Consider the following 16,885-nt stretch of genomic DNA (forward strand, 5'->3'; position numbering starts at 1 on the left):
ATATCACATATATTATCAAGCATTTCACACATATTATCCAGATACTGACTTTTAGCACTTGGTGGTCTATAGCAGCTTCCCACAATAATAGGCTTTAAGTGAGGCAGGTGAACTTGTAGCCATGTTACTTCAACAGCATTTAACATCAGATCCTCTCTAAGCTTTACAGGAATATGACTCTGAACATAAATGGAGACACCTCCACCATTGGCATCCATTTCTCTTCTGAAGATGTTGAAACTATGTATTGCTACTACTGTATCATGAAAGGTATTATCTAAGTGAGTTTCAGAGATAGTCAGTACATGTACAAAAGTAAAATATGCCAAAATGAAACTTAAGAACGGAAAGCATAGAAATAGCACACAAAACAAATGTGAATTTGGTTGGGTCACCCAAAAGTTAGATATTGCAGCTTATAAGGAAGTGCATTGGAGATGTTGTACCCACTGTGACTATTAAGACAGATCGAAAACAGAAACAGCATATCCTTAAGGAATCCTTAATATTGAACAGGTAAAATAGAATAATGTCCAAATAGATGTGTCCCGGTGCAAATAAACTGGTATGCAACAGTTCTCTTTCATTGAAGTGAGAAACATAATGTAAACATTTGAATTTATACAATTCAGCAGTGGATCCATATTTATTAGCTATAGACGCGTTGGATGGTTTGTAGCACCACAACCAATTAGAATCCAGAACTTGTGATCGTCATCTGGTGACGTAAAAAGGAAGCGACCGAAAACGAACACCGTTAGAGCGAAGTACATGCGTCGTTGGTACATTTCAATCTTATCACTAAATACTTCAATTAAAAACAAAATGAGCGTGTCGATGCCCCAGAAGCGATATTACAGGCAGCGAGCCCACTCGAATCCAATGGCAGACCACACGTTTGAATAGTGAGTCACTCGTCATTCCGTTTGGTAAAAGGTTTAGCAAGCTAACTGTTAGCTAACGCATGTTGCCCAAGCTTCTAGTCGATGTACTACTTACTGTATGCTTTAATTCATTTCACCCCACAGCTTTATATAGCAATACATTGTCAAACGCAAAACGTTCTCTAAACTAGGTTGCTTTTACGCCTCTATGCTTCCGTGTGGAGTTTGCGTCGCTTGTTTAGATGCCAGACGACGGAACAGTCATTTTACAAGTCACAATGTTGAATAAACTCATTTGAACCTTTTCAAAATATCCATAGGAAAGTAAGTATCATTAAAACGACTTTACAAAACGCGTGGCTTATGGTTTGTTTATCACTTAACACAAGCTCACACATTACTAAGCGAAAAGTCTGTTTAATAAAACCTTTCTGTGGTTATTTTTTCCAAAGTTTCCAACGGCATACAGACCAACCAAGTGGACAACCAGCAGATTAAGTTCAAATGACAGTTTATACAACATTCTGGCTACACAAGTCCAATTGTGTATATATAAATCATTGCAAAAGACACATTACGAACATGTAAATGGAATAAAGGCTTTTCCTAATCTGCAAGCTAGCTTGCTTTTATGTCAGGAAGCTGGTATTAAAAGCTACTTTTTGTAAACATAAAGAAAGTACTGCATTGGATTAGAAGTCAATGTTGCTGATGTCATTTACATCCGTTTCACCTCGTGCTGGTCAACATTTGCTGAGGTATGTTGATTTCATACACACTTTTACCTATTTCACCATGACCTCTCAGCCCTGTCTGTCCAGAGGACATGGACTGGTCCCAGCTGTACCCGGAGTTCTTCAGCGACCACCAGTCGACCCAAAAGGCTGCACAAGTGGAGTTTGCAGACATCGGCTGTGGATATGGGGGACTTCTAGGTATGGGATGATCTTCTAATCCATGATATTTCCTCACCCTTGTTACCCTAACTCCAGTCTTTATCATTCTCATGCTTACTAACAAAAATACTCAACCATCAATTGTTGACGGGGGACTGTCTGCCCTACACTGAAATTATGTGAGTGAGATGGTCCTTTTTAGGTGTTGTTTTTGGTTGTTCCATCTGAGGGTGCTGTTGACTTAGAACATGGTCAAGAGATTTGGCTTGGAAGGTTCTTTCATTGTACACTCAGTAACCAGTTCACGAAAATGGCTGGATCCTATAGACAGTGAGTCACATGGCCTTGGCTTGTTATATAAAACAGGCATTGGGGCATTCAGTTACTGTTCGCTTGAACATTAGAAAGGCAAAAAGACTGACCTAAGCGACTTTGAGGGTGGTATGATCGTCGATGCCAGGCGCGCCGGTTCCAGTATCTCAGAAATGGCTGGCCTCATGGGCCTTTCACGCACAACAGTGTCTAGGGTTTACCAAGAATGGTGTGACAAACAAATAAAATCCAGTCAGCGGACGTCCTGTGGGTCGAAGGAGAATGGCAAGAATCGTGCACACTAACAGGCGGGCCACAAACATGGTGCAGTACAACAGTGGTGTGCAGAATGGCATCTCGGAAATCACAACTTGTTGGTCTTTGTCACGGATGGGCTATTGCAGCAGACGACCACACCGAAATCCACTCCTATCACCTAAAAACAAGAAGAAGCAACCTCAGTGGGCACGTGATCACCAACAATGGACAATTAAGGGCTTGTAAGTAAGTATTTCATGGTAAAGTCTACACTTGTTGTATTCGGCGCATGTGACAAATTAAGTTTGATTTGAATTGAGGAGTGAAAAAACATTGCCTAGTCTGACGAATCCCGGTTCCTGTTGTGTCATGCTGATAGCAGAGTCAGGATTTGGAGTAAGCAGCATGAGTCCATGGCCCCATCCTGCCTGGTGTCAACGGTACAGGCTGGTGACTGTGGTGTAATAGTGCGGGAATGTTTTTGCCTGGCACACGTAAGGTCCCTTGATACCAATTGAGCAACATATCCATTTCCCCGAAAGAATTCAGTCTGTTCTGGAGGAAAAGGGTAGTCCGACATGGTACTAGATGGTTGTACCTAATAAATTGGCCACTGAGTGTACAGTATATGTCTATATTCCTGGATTAGCTGAAAATATCATATTGTATAGTATTTTCTCTGTGAATTTTTATTAGGATCCCTATTAGCTAACGCCGTAACATTAGCTAATCTTCCTGGGGTCCAACACCAATTAATAAGACATTAGGAACAATTACAAATGAAGACTTTACAAACTATCGCCAATTTATTGCCTTACCTCCTTACTTCATTTGCACACACTGTATACAGATTTTTCTGTTGTGTTATTGGCTGTATGTTTGTTTATTCTATGTGTAACTCTGTTGTTTTTGTCACACTGCTTTGCTTTATCTTGGCCAGGTCACAGTTGTAAATGAGAACTTGTTCTCAACTTGCTTACCTGGTTAAATAAAGGTGAAATTAAAAAAAAATACTTTACAAACATTTAACAAGTAGACAATACAGACAATTAAAATACCTGACAGGAAACACATTTAACATTCAGTTGATGCTTTCTATTTCCTGTCCAGTCATATGGTCTATCACATTAGATGTTCTTTCTATTTCCTGTCCAGTCATATGGTCTATCACATTAGATGTTCTTTCTATTTCCTGTCCAGTCATATGGTCTATCACATTAGATGTTCTTTCTATTTCCTGTCCAGTCATATGGTCTATCACATTAATGTTCTTTCTATTTCCTGTCCAGTCATATGGTCTATCACATTAGATGTTCTTTCTATTTCCTGTCCAGTCATATGGTCTATCATATTAGATGTTCTTTCTATTTCCTGTCCAGTCATATGGTCTATCACATTAGATGTTCTTTCTATTTCCTGTCCAGTCATATGGTCTATCACATTAGATGTTCTTTCTATTTCCTGTCCAGTCATATGGTGTATCACATTAGATGTTCTTTCTATTTCCTGTCCAGTCATATGGTCTATCACATTAGATGTTCTTTCTATTTCCTGTCCAGTCATATGGTCTATCACATTAGATGTTCTTTCTATTTCCTGTCCAGTCATATGGTCTATCACATTAGATGTTCTTTCTATTTCCTGTCCAGTCATATGGTCTATCACATTAGATGTTATTTCTATTTCCTGTCCAGTCATATGGTCTATCATATTAGATGTTCTTTCTATTTCCTGTCCAGTCATATGGTCTATCACATTAGATGTTCTATTTCCTGTCCAGTCATATGGTCTATCACATTAGATGTTCTATTTCCTGTCCAGTCATATGGTCTATCACATTAGATGTTCTTTCTATTTCCTGTCCAGTCATATGGTCTATCACATTAGATGTTCTTTCTATTTCCTGTCCAGTCATATGGTCTATCACATTAGATGTTCTTTCTATTTCCTGTCCAGTCATATGATCTATCACATTAGATGTTCTTTCTATTTCCTGTCCAGTCATATGGTCTATCACATTAATGTTTAGATTTTTTCCTGAAGGTGGATTTACTTTTTCCCTGAGAAATATGGATTGGTAAAGAGTTCCATTCAGCTATGACTTTATATAAAACTGTAGATTTAAGGTGATTTGTCCCTGGGTTGTTTTAGATGCCCTGAATTTACCTGTGGTTTAGTGGTTATGCATGTTGCTAGTATGTACTACCTGGCCTGAAAATATAACATTCCTGAAGAAAATCATAAGACTGGATAGTAATTTGTTTTCAACGTGAAGCCATGAGAGATTCTGATGCATTTGGATAATATACGGTTAGAGCAATGAAGAGCTAATCTGGCAGCCCTGTTTAGAGCAATGAAGAGCTAATCTGGCAGCCCCGTTTAGATTAATGAAGAGCTAATCTGGCAGCCCCGTTTAGAGCAATGAAGAGCTAATCTGGCAGCCCCGTTTAGAGCAATGAAGAGCTAATCTGGCAGCCCCGTTTAGAGCAATGAAGAGCTAATCTGGCAGCCCCGTTTAGAGCAATGAAGAGCTAATCTGGCAGCCCCGTTTAGAGCAATGAAGAGCTAATCTGGCAGCCCCGTTTAGAGCAATGAAGAGCTAATCTGGCAGCCCCGTTTAGAGCAATGAAGAGCAATGAAGAGCTAATCTGGCAGCCCCGTTTAGAGCCATTTGGAGCTTGTCTTTCTTTGCTGCAGATATAAAAAAGTTCAAATGATTATGCCTTTGTATTGAATATACAGAGAAAATAACCTATAGAGATTAATGCAGGGAAAGCAATCTAATCGTATGTGTCACATGCACCAAATACAGCAGGTGTAGACATTACTGTGAAATGCTTACTTATGAGAACTTTCCCCAACAATGCAGAGTTAAAAAATATGAATAATGTGCAAAAAAGGAAACGGTAACACAATAAATAACGAGACTATATACAAGGAGTACTGGTACGAGTCAATGTGAAGGGGTACTAGGTAATTGAGGTAATATGTACATGTAAGTTGGAGTAAAAGTAACTAGGCAATCGGGATAGATATTAAACAGTAGTAGCAGCGTGTGAATGTGTATGGTGTTAATTTGCTTGTGTGTGTTGGAATGTCAATGTAGTATGTGTGAGTGCATAGAGCCGGTGCAAGAGAGTCATTGCAAATGGTAAGGGTAGCCATTTTATCAACTGTCAAGCAGTCTTGTGGCTTGGGGGTAGAAGTTGTTCAGGAGCCTTTTGGTCTCAGGCCTGGCGATACTGCATGCTGTGCGAATCGGAGTATGACTTTTCAACATTCAGTATCCTCTCTTTTTCCACAGCCATCATTATCATAATAGACTGTTTTAGTGGTTCTTGCAACTCTTTTTTGTCCACCTGTTCCCAGGTCAGATTAATAACCTACCTCCTCTCTGTCTCAGTGGAGTTATCCCCGCTCTTTCCAAAGCAACTGATTCTGGGCCTGGAGATCCGTGTCAAAGTGTCTGATTATGTCCAGGACCGTATCCGCTCCCTGCGTGCAGCAGAGACGGGCAGCTACCAGAACATCGCCTGCTTACGGAGCAACGCCATGAAGTACCTGCCCAACTTCTTCTCCAAGGGACAGGTACTTAACCGTTCCCTCCCCTTTTCTGTCATATTTTTCCCTTTTTTTTCTGTGAAGTGTACTGTGACAAATTTGTTTGTAAAATACACTTTAAATAAATGACGTAGCCAGAGACCATCTGGGGTTGTCAGCCACATAACACAAATAATATTTATTTGTATACACATCTGTCAAACACCTCACCTCTAAATAGTACTGCACTTAATCCCTTCAGCAAGTTTTCAAAATGTTTTGATGCCTGGCAAAGATGCTCAAATTCAAATGGTGTTTGCTACACTTTTGTACAGCTTTCTGACCATTGGGCATTGAGGGTTTGTGAAGCAATCCAGCATAGTAATTTTTAAATAAAGTGTCCTTCCTATCAACCACAATATAAATATTTCTAAACTTGAAATGCCCATGTCTGTTTTAGGTAGTTTACAGCCCTCTAGTGGCAACAATAGGAAGTGTTTTATCAGCAGCAGTAGGTATCAATCAATATGACAAGTTCAGAAACGTAGTTCTCATGTCTATACCAGAGAGTAACAATGGCTAATGATTTCCAAACCTTATGTCACAACTCAGAGATTTTAGTCTCTAATGAATTTCTCAACAAAGGTGAAGCCGTGCCAGTGACCACATGCCAGGCGTCACATCAGCTGAGCATACACTAATCAGTATTTTACAGCCTAATAGTGGAGGGTTTATCCTTTCAATTCAACCCAATTAATCAGAATGACTTTGATAAAACAAGCACTAGCTTAGCCTACATAGTGGAACCTCCAGTACCAGGACTGAGTAACCTAAATCAAACTTTGTAAAGCACATTTAAAATCGCAGCACCAATTAGTGAAAAAATAAAAGTGAAAATATTACATGTAAAAGCAAATAAGAAATGATAAAATGTCACATTTTCCTTCAACTTCTTGTTGGAGTATAGCTCCTTGGCTGGGTTTGAATAGACACATTGACACGATGTGAGACATAGCAGACAGTAGTACATCAGGTAGGAGACAGTAAATGTGTTGATCCCGGAGGCTGACAACTGAAAGGAACGCGAAAACTGTGCAGATTTTATCTATGGAAGAAATAGCCCCACGGTACTATTTTTACCGTCTTGGCTGTAATGACATCATTGAGACCTGCCCATTCTGTGTAGAGGATTAAGTGCTTTGGAAAAACACAGACCGACCGACACACACACACACTCTCTGTCATATGTACACACATAAACGGGAGCCCCTGAGCGATATTTGCACACCCACATGCATGATGTCGTGTGGGTAGAAATGGAGCTATACTCCCCAATATGTCTTCTCTCTTTGTTTCCCCTCAGTTTTTTTTTTCACTGTGCCAGAGCACTAATTAAAGTGTAGTTTTTTTTTTCCATTTTGTGTAGAGCGGGGCCATCTCAACCCCCCTGGGGCGACGGCAGTCCTCTGTGATTATCCCCCCGTTTTTCTGTCTTTACATTATTTATTTGAATGAATAAAAAATATTGACCTGGAACAGTTTGTAATATTGCAACCAGACTAATAGTTGTGTACATCTTGTGAAGGGAGGGGGACTTTATCTTAGTAAAAATCCCTTAGAGGGAATTTCCACCTTTACAATCCGGGCTGCCTGACAACTGATACAAACATATTATGAGAACTACAGAGAGCTGACTCTATAATAACTTGATAGACTGGTTTGAATAATAGCCACATTGATACATTGGTTTGATACAAGAGAATATTTAGCACCATAGTCCTCGTTTTCACAAACTGAGAGAGTAGTACCAGAGAAAGTAAAAGCTGGAGGACTTAATTTATCTTTGTTTCTTCACTGAGGTCAGTTGAACTTGAGATGCCTGGTCTGTCTGTCTGGTCTTATTTGCATTGTGACCATTTTGTTTTGTTGATTTCTCTGTTCAGCTCAGTAAGATGTTCTTCCTGTTTCCTGACCCGCACTTCAAGAAGACCAAGCACAAGTGGAGGATCATCAGTCCCACTCTGTTGGCCGAGTACGCCTACACACTGAGAGTAGGGGTAAGGACAGCGCATAGTACCCCTACACACTGAGAGTAGGGGTAAGGACAGCGCATAGTACCCCTACACAGAGAGTAGGGGTAAGGACAGCGCATAGTACGCCTACACACTGAGAGTAGGGGTAAGGACAGCGCATAGTACCCCTACACACTGAGAGTAGGGGTAAGGACAGAGCATAGTACCCCTACACACTGAGAGTAGGTGTAAGGATAGAGCATAGTACCCCTGCACACAGAGTAGGTGTAAGGACAAAGCATAGTACCCCTACACACAGAGTAGGTGTAAGGACAGAGCATAGTACCCATACACACCAGAGTAGGGGTAAGGACAGAGCATAGTACCCATACACACAGAGTAGGGGTAAGGACAGAGCATAGTACCCATACACACCAGAGTAGGGGTAAGGACAGAGCATAGTACCCCTACACACCAGAGTAGGGGTAAGGACAGAGCATAGTACCCCTACACACTGAGAGTAGGGGTAAGGACAGAGCATAGGACCCCTACATTTAAATGTGTCATTTAGCAGATGCTCTTATCCAAAGCAACTTACAGTTAGTGCATACATATTAAGATAGCTGGGACAACCACATATACACAGGCATAGCAAGTACACTTTTCCTCAAAGTAGTCGAGGTGAGGAGGGGGATTATTTAAGATACTGTTTGAAGAGGTAGGGTTTCAGGTGCTTTCAGAAGATGGGTAGGGACTCTGTTGTCCTAGCTTCAGTGGGAAACTGGTTCCACCATTGGGGTGGCAGGATAGAGAACAGCTTGGACTGGGCTGAGCGGGAGTTCCCTCCCCTAGGGGTGAGGGCCGAGAGACCAGAGGTGGCAGAATGGAGTTCTCTGGTTGGGGTGTAGGGGCAGTTCCTCTTGCTGCTCTGTAGGCACACACCATGGTCTTGTAGTGGATGCGAGCTTCGTGTGGAAGCCACTGGAGTGTGTGGAGGAGCAGATAAGTTGCAGGGGTTTGATGGCGCAAGCGGGAAGCCCAGCCAACCGCGAGTTGCAGTAGTCCAGACGGGAGATGACAAGTGCCTGGATTTTCCTGTGTGAGGGAGGGTCGTACTCTACGGATGGTGTAGAGCTTGAACCTGCAGGAGTGAGTCACTGCTTTGATGTTTGCATAGAACAACAGGGTGTTGTCCAGTGTCACGCCAAGGTTCTTTGCACTCTGGGAGGGTGACACTGGAGTTGTCAACTGTGGTGGAGAGATCTTTGAGCGGGCAGGCCTTCCCCGGAAGAGAGGCTCCGTCTTGTTGAGCTTGAGGTGGTGGGCCGACATCCAGGCTGAAATATCTGCTAGGCACGCAGAGATGTCAGAAGGGGGAAGGAGAAAAGTAGTTAAGTGTCATCCACATAGCAATGATAGGAGAAAGACCATGTGAGGATATGAAAGAGCCGAGTGACTTGGTGTAGAGAGAGAAGAGGAGACGGCCTAGGACTGAGCCCTGGGGGACACCAGTAGGGAGAGTATGTGATGCAGACACAGATCCTCTCCACGGCACCTGAAAGGAACGGCCTGCCAGGTAAGATGCAATCCAAGTGTGTACAGAGCCTGAGACACCCAGCCCTGAGAGGGTGGAGAGGAGGACCTGACAGAGCCTGAGACGCTGGAGAGGAGGATATGATAGTTCACGGTTTTGAAGGCAGTGGATGGATTTAGGAGGAGGAGAACAGAGGAGAGAGCGTCAGCTTTGGCAGTGCGAAGAGCCTGAGAGAAGAGCAGTCTTGGTTGGAGAAAGAGGTCAAGACGTAGCCTATACACTGAGAGTAGGGGTAAGGACAGAGCACAGCGTATGGGAGGGGGGTTCATCAGGGGCACCCAAAGTCAACATTTGATTTAGGTAGGTGGTTGAGCAATGGCTCTTCAGTTCCCTTTTCCAACAGCAAGACATATGATACATATGAGAGGACAGTACTAGCTACATTGCATACATGGCCTGGAATTGACTTAACCCTCACTTTCTCTCTATCCTGCTCATTTGTCTATCCCCCCCCCATGTTTCATACCTGTCAGATTTGTGTGGGGCTCTTGGTGTCGGTTCACTGTGGCAGCGAGGAGAGACTGAGGATTGGGAGAACAATGGGAGTCTTGTGTGTGTGCATGTGGGATTTTAATGTGCTCACGTGCGTCCGTCTGTAGGCTCTACCATTACACTCAGCAGCACTGACACAGGGCCCATGCCAGACACTGATCTCCTCTGGGGGGGTGGAGAGGAGAGCTGTCTAGAGAATTTCCTCTACGGCAATTTAGACTACAACATCGATCCGCCCCGAACACACTCACACACCTCCATCACACCCTCCCCCGCCTCCATGGCTCCCTACCTCCTGGCCTCAACTTGAACGCTACATCACTGAACTAACATGAGGGCTCTGTGCAAATCTATGCCATCGCTTAGTTTTCCAAGAAAGCCCTGTTCTAATTATACTATCTGTCCATGCTCCAATGTAAACTACAATGACACAGGTTATAAACCTTGATGTTGGCGTTGGGTTATTTCTGTCCTTTTGAGGAAAAAAAGAAACCTTTGCTCTTCAAAGTATTTAAGGTCACCACACTAAGGCATGTTTCAAAGAAAATGTTATTGGTTAAATGCTTACTTATGAGCCCGTTCCCAAAAATGCAGAGTTAGAAAGTGAGACAAATAGTAGCACAATAAAATAACAATAACGAGGCTATATACAACAAGTATCAGTACCGAGTCAATGTGCAGTGGTACGAGGTAGTTGAGGTAATACAGTATGTACTGTACATGTCGGTAGGGGCAAAAGTGACTAGGCAATCAGGATATATAATAGAGTAGCAGCAGCATATGTGAAAAGTGTGTGTGTGGGGTCAACATGCATGTGTGTGTGTGAGCTTATGTAGTGTGTGTGTTGGTGTGTCAGTGTAGTATGTGTGTTCATGGGTAGCGTGAAGTGAGTGTGCATCGAGTCAGTGTAGTATGTGTGTGTTCATGGGTAGCGTGAAGTGAGTGTGCATCGAGTCAGTGTAGTATGTGTGTGTTCATGGGTAGCGTGAAGTGAGTGTGCATCGAGTCAGTGTAGTATGTGTGTGTTCATGGGTAGCGTGAAGTGAGTGTGCATAGAGTCAGTGTAGTATGTGTGTGTTCATGGGTAGCGTGAAGTGAGTGTGCATAGTCAGTGTAGAAAAAAATTGCAATAAATAATAAAGGGGGTCAATGTAAATAGTCCAGGAAGCCATTTGATTAACTGTTCAGCAGTCTTATGGTTTGGGAGTAGAAGCTGTTCAGGAGCCTTTTGGTCGCAGACTTGGTCCTCCGGTACCGCTTGCCATGCAGTAGCAGAGAGAACAGTCCATGACTTGGGTGGCTGAAGTCTTTGACAGTTTTTGGGGCCTTCTTCTGACACCGCCTGGTATAGAGGTCCTGGATGGCAGGGAGTTCGACTGCAGTGATATACTGGGCCGTACGCCTACCCTCTGTAGCACCTTGTGGTTGGATGCCGAACAGTTGCCATACCCAAGTGGTGATGAAGCCATTCAAGATGCTCTCAATGGTGCAGCTGTATAACATTTTGAAGATCTGACAAATCTTTTCAGCCTCCTGAGGGGGAAGGGATGTTGTCGTGTCGTATTCACGACTGCTGGTGTGTTTGGATCATGTTAGGTTCTTACTGATGTGGACACAGAGGAACTTGAAGCTCTCGACCCGCTCCTCTTTTCATGTAAAATGTTGAAAGTTAATGGGAAACCAAGGTCATATTCATTAGTACACACTGTTTTGCAACGGAAATGAGTTTATTGGACAAGTTCAGGTACTCCCTCCCCGTTTCGGTTAACTTTTTTCCGTTCGTTTGCTATCTAGTGAATACAACCCAGTATTTGTTCTCTGTCTCAAACTAGATTGATACTTAGAGTAAAGCTAAGTCAGTTTGTATGATGATTGTGTGTGTCAGTCACAGGCTGCACTGTAAAGGAGCTTAAAGTGACCGTTCACTCTAAAATCAAAATTTGTCAGATTTTTGCAGACCTCGTGGTTTAATTTTGATGATCCCGCTGTATGCCTCAACCCCAAATGAATATAAAGATTTGACGCGGATTAAAATGAGTACCTTCAGAGACTAAATTTAGTTGTTTTAAGCTAATTCCTGGCAGTTTTACACATTTAGCCATGACTGTTCTTGTGCTATCTGAGTGACTCAAACTTTCAAACAAAATCAATGGGGACCCAATACTACGAGAATTACTTCTGAATGCATCATATAGGGAATTTTAGATTCTCCCTGACTGTCTAGTTTTTACTTAGGTGATTGTTAGTTCTTATTTAACAATATATTCGGTCCATTATATTTTCTACATACTTTATATCTGGTTGTAGTCTTAAGTTTACACTAAACGTTTACCATTAAAAAAAGTATTTATTTGTATTTATTTTTTTTACTAAACAAATAGCGGCCCGCCCTTGACTTTTCTATGCAGAAAAAAACCCTGGCCTTATATGGTGCTTGTTTTTCCCATTCATTTGGAATTGAGTAACAGATTGTGGGACGTGGACTCATCTAAACATTAGTTTGAGGGCCGGCAAACCGTGCCAATCTATCCTCCAAACGCCGGCTTTGAGGGTATTATCACTTTTATATGACGGGTTACCAACATATTCAAATAATGATTTACATATTTTCATAAAAAATGTTGTTTTGATGAATTTATTCCTACTATTTAATCCGTCCACAAGATGTAGTCCCGACACAAATCTAGGGTTGTTACCCAAGCCGGCTGGTCGTTCGTTCTATCGGTTTGGTTGCTAGAGATGCGACCCAGTCGTTCAGTCTTTTTGTTCTGTATCAATGGACGCGACCGAGTCGTTCGTTCTAAATGTCCCATTGCCATACTGGCTGGCAACGTTCTTATCCCTTACTTGCTAGCTAGCCAACTATGGCTAACTTACAGTCACGTCAAAAAGTGCAGCCTGAATAACAGCAAAGTAGCTGCATTTGAATTTGTTTAAGCTTTTTTCTATTGATATTTATTTGGATACATCCATAACAATGAGCTAATGAGGCATGGATTTCAGCTGGAATAGAATATTTGCTCACTCGTCGGGACACTTGTTCAGGGGAGCTAGCCAACAACACAGCTAACACAATCACTTAAAACTCAAGTTGGATAGACTGCAAACTAGCTGCACTTGATGCAGTTTATTCAAAATGGTGTAGCTTATTCATGATTTCAACTGGCTGAGAAACGCTGCCTGACTGTCTCGTCCCGACACGTTCATTACTATAGGATAGCTGGAGATTGAATTTTAATATTGTAACAATGTTGCAAATGTCAGAGACAGACAGCAAGGTTTATACAAATCGGAGCTGTTAAAAAACGAAATGTTAGTCTAAAAGAAATGTGAGAATGTGTAGATGCTTTTTAAGGTGGAGATCAAGTATAAATTGCCAAGTTGGGCTGATGAGGCAGCGGATTGCGCAGTCAGATGGAGCAGAGTAAATAGGCATTTTAACATCATCGATTTAGCCACTGGTAACTTGTGGAATAGACACCAGCTAGAATGCGGTTTTAACTGCATTCAGGATTAGTCCCACCCACTGTATAAACTTTAATTATGAGGACATTGTGTTTAACTCTTGTTTTGTGTTTCCCAGGGTCTGGTGTACACCAACACAGACGTGGAGGAGGTGCATCTCTGGATGGTAAAACACTTCAGTGAGCATCTGCTGTTCACACGGGTCCCCGATGCAGAACTGGTACGATGACCGACATTTTAGACAGTCCTTCTCAACAATTAATATTGATTCTGTTTTTACTTATGTAATACTTTGTCATAATATTTGTCATAGAGAAGCCAACCTTGAACCCCATATAAGCAAGTGAGAAATTGATTGTAACAAAGAAGTGAAACTCCTTGGGCCGGAGTTACACAAAGCAATTTTCATGCAAATCTGGTTGCTTGTAACTGAATTGCTTCTTGATTGCTTTGTGAAACACCCCCCCAGCAACTCATTTGTAACTTGTTTGTATCCAGTTGCAACTTTTCCACTTTGTGCAACTAGTTGTGTACAACAACAAATCAAAGCAAATGCTTTTGTAACACGATCCATTCGAAGGTTCAGAAACTCTGACCCAGTTGTCATGTCAACAACACAGCTGTCAGTGCTACAGTAAACCCGCGATCAAGGTGGACACAAGACATTAGGTAGCTAGTTTGATAAAACAGTGCTGGCATTTAAGTTGTACACCCAGTATTTTGTCTAAATCAATCATACAATAATTAAACGGTTGGAGAAACAAATGATTTGTGAAATCATGACGTAATGCAGCAGATGACAATGGGTGAGTTTAGAATTCTCAAACCATATGGAGGAATGATATGACAAAAGCAGCTTCAATTTGATTGGCTGTTGCATTTATTCTTGTATCAGCAAATTTTCTTGTAATTGTCACTTGCAACCTGCAACTAAAATTGTGTGAAAGTTGCTAAGCATAACTCCAGCCTTACGTTCAGAACTAGATTTTTGTGATGTCCAACAATCTTCCTACCTTCCAATTTGGAAAACATTGTCAACATACTTACCAATATCATACCATTTTTAAGCCGTCACAAATATTATGATTAGGAAACCTGGTAAATGAGACAATCGACAAATAGTAATTTTACTATTAAAGCCCCCAAAATAGTCATGGTAATTTTGGGGTGGCACTCTTCAGACCCTTCAAAATTGTCCCTTTGTTTGGCAGGTTGATGATGTCATCATCAGTCGCTTGGGAACATGCACAGAGGAGGGGAAGAAGGTGCAGAGGAATGGAGGGAAGAACTACCTGGCAGTTTTCCGGAGGGTAGAAGACCAAAACTGAAACCCCAGTATTAGACATCTCAGATGGTTAAACTTAACATTTTTCCTTGCTGATAGGAGTACCAGCTCTTCCCATGCAAGGACAGAAAAATGGATGACCAAAATGACTGCTAGCAAAGATTGTCTATAATATTGGCAAGATAGTCAAGTGACCCCTCTAACAATGGAAATACATGTCCTCAAAGATGGAAGGCAGGCCGGAGGAGGCGAGATGAGGTGGGACCATTCGAGGCAATGAGAGAGCAGATATGTGTGTGAACAACATGCCATAGAGATATAAGACTCGTCTTTGTATCTATGCCATAATAGCGTCTGTGACAGCTTGGGCATCTCCATCTTTAAAGTAGTCCATTTTTATCTTCTTCATTGGCTGATTGCTCCCAACTAATAGGAATCCCCACCCAGTTGACTACTACTTTAAAATGGTGTAAGCCCTCAATTGCAATTTCCATGCTAAAAATGGTTATATCCATGATGAGTCCTCTATCACTGACAACAGGCTGAAATGTTGCCGAAATGCCATGTCCACTTGTATCCGTTTATTCGTAACAACCAAAACAATTACGAAACTTCTATTAGATAAAATAAGCCATACGTAGCAAATAATCAATAAAAAAAAGTGTTTACCAAATTCGACACTCATTGACCTTCATACAAAGATTCCTAACTTGGTGGGCTTATTTTCATGGCTGGATTTTGGGCTGAATAAAACCTCTCACTTTGCCTCTTCCTCTCTACTGCTAGGTTTTCTCCAGGGGTAAAACTGGGCTTGTTCATCCCGATTGGTGGACAGTAATATGAATGTGTGGTCATTGGTCAAGGGTTTAAATGGCCAAACTGAAGCATCCACCATGACCTTTTGATTCTCCATTTTATGTATTGTTTTTTTGACTTATGCAAGAAGATCAACACTTTAGCCATTATTTATACTCAAAACCTGTTACTAATTAGACTGCTCACAAAGGTGTGCTAAATTGGAGATTCATCTGCAATGAAGCTTTGTATTGATTCATTATACTTTTATGACAGGCATGAATAAATATTTATTTTTCTCATGCCACTTTTTTCCCCCACCTTTTTAATTGTGGGATGCAATCACTTGTTCCGACCATCTGCCAAACGTTGACTGCTATTTTGGGGTTTTGGTTGAGCCTCCAAGGCTTTTTCTGTTCCAACTTGACAAGGGAAGTGTTGGTTTTGGCTTAGAGCCACTAGTGTTGGAGACTTCACCCTAAATAAAATGAGAGAAACATTGAAGTATAACAGTCATAGTTTGAGGGAGACCAGGAAAGGCTTCAGCTAAAACGTAGAGGCTTCTTCATTATCTGAAAAATCTGGAAGCTTTGCCAAATAATGTTAATTGCAATTATTTAATGCAAAAGTGCATTGACTTCTTTCTGCATGTTACAATGGATGACACAGCTAATGGTATCCCAAATGTTTTGCAGACAGTAAAGTTTATTGAATGATGTGTATTGTCTGTAAATGTACTTAAGAATGCACTTGCTGTCTGAGACCTACAAGAATCATCCCATAACATATTCAGTTGGCTCTGTCCTGAGCAGGGAGAGAGGAGATTGGAGGCATCTGCTTCGAGCAGCATCTGTGTTCTAAATGTCACCCTATTCCCTACATAATGCTCTACTTTTAACCAGTGCCTTATGGGCCCTGGTCAAAATTAGTGCACTATTTAGGGATTAGGGTGCCATTTGGGTCACAGCCAATGGGCCCGTTTAAACTTGAAGTTGGACTTTGCCAGGACTTTGGTCCTTTCAATCCACACTGGTATATTATTCCTGAATCAGGATCAAATGTGTTCATTCAGCACACCTTGGACCATATGGTTTGAAGCATGTCTGTAGAAAAGCCAGAAACGGGATGGTGCAGGTTTGAAATGAGCCTGTTCTACCGCTGCAGGGGGTGTTGGCTAGGAACAGGACAGCACATGCCTCAATAGAGGAACTCCACAGTCAGGAAACCAGGGATGGATACAGTCTGAAATCTCAGGTTCCCTTTCAGTACTTTGGTACAACACAACTATGGGCAGTCTCACTATACCAACTTTGATTGAAGAAAAAAAATCCCACCTGACAAGGCCAATGAAA

General features: G+C 41.8%; 1 protein-coding gene across 2 annotated transcripts; it reads left to right on the forward strand.

Annotated features, from left to right (window-relative positions):
- The first annotated feature begins 698 nt into the window (after nucleotides 1-698).
- mettl1 (methyltransferase 1, tRNA methylguanosine) lies at nucleotides 699-16,251 on the forward strand. 2 transcript variants are annotated; one of them, XM_090241495.1, is made up of 6 exons: nucleotides 699-905; nucleotides 1,692-1,819; nucleotides 5,754-5,938; nucleotides 7,834-7,947; nucleotides 13,572-13,673; nucleotides 14,665-16,251. In XM_090241495.1, the coding sequence occupies exons 1-6, from the start codon at nucleotides 772-774 to the stop codon at nucleotides 14,779-14,781; spliced, it is 780 nt and encodes a 259-aa protein (XP_090097621.1). In that variant the 5' UTR covers nucleotides 699-771; the 3' UTR covers nucleotides 14,782-16,251. The 2 variants fall into 2 exon arrangements, with proteins under 2 accessions (XP_090097621.1, XP_021465759.1); XM_021610084.3 differs by lacking the exon at nucleotides 7,834-7,947 and having other exon boundaries at nucleotides 707-905.
- Nucleotides 16,252-16,885: the final 634 nt, after the last annotated feature.

The sequence above is a fragment of the Oncorhynchus mykiss genome, chromosome 7, assembly GCF_057628025.1.
Source record: "Oncorhynchus mykiss isolate SJ-2025 chromosome 7, ASM5762802v1, whole genome shotgun sequence".
In the NCBI taxonomy this organism is placed as follows: Eukaryota; Metazoa; Chordata; class Actinopteri; order Salmoniformes; family Salmonidae; genus Oncorhynchus; species Oncorhynchus mykiss.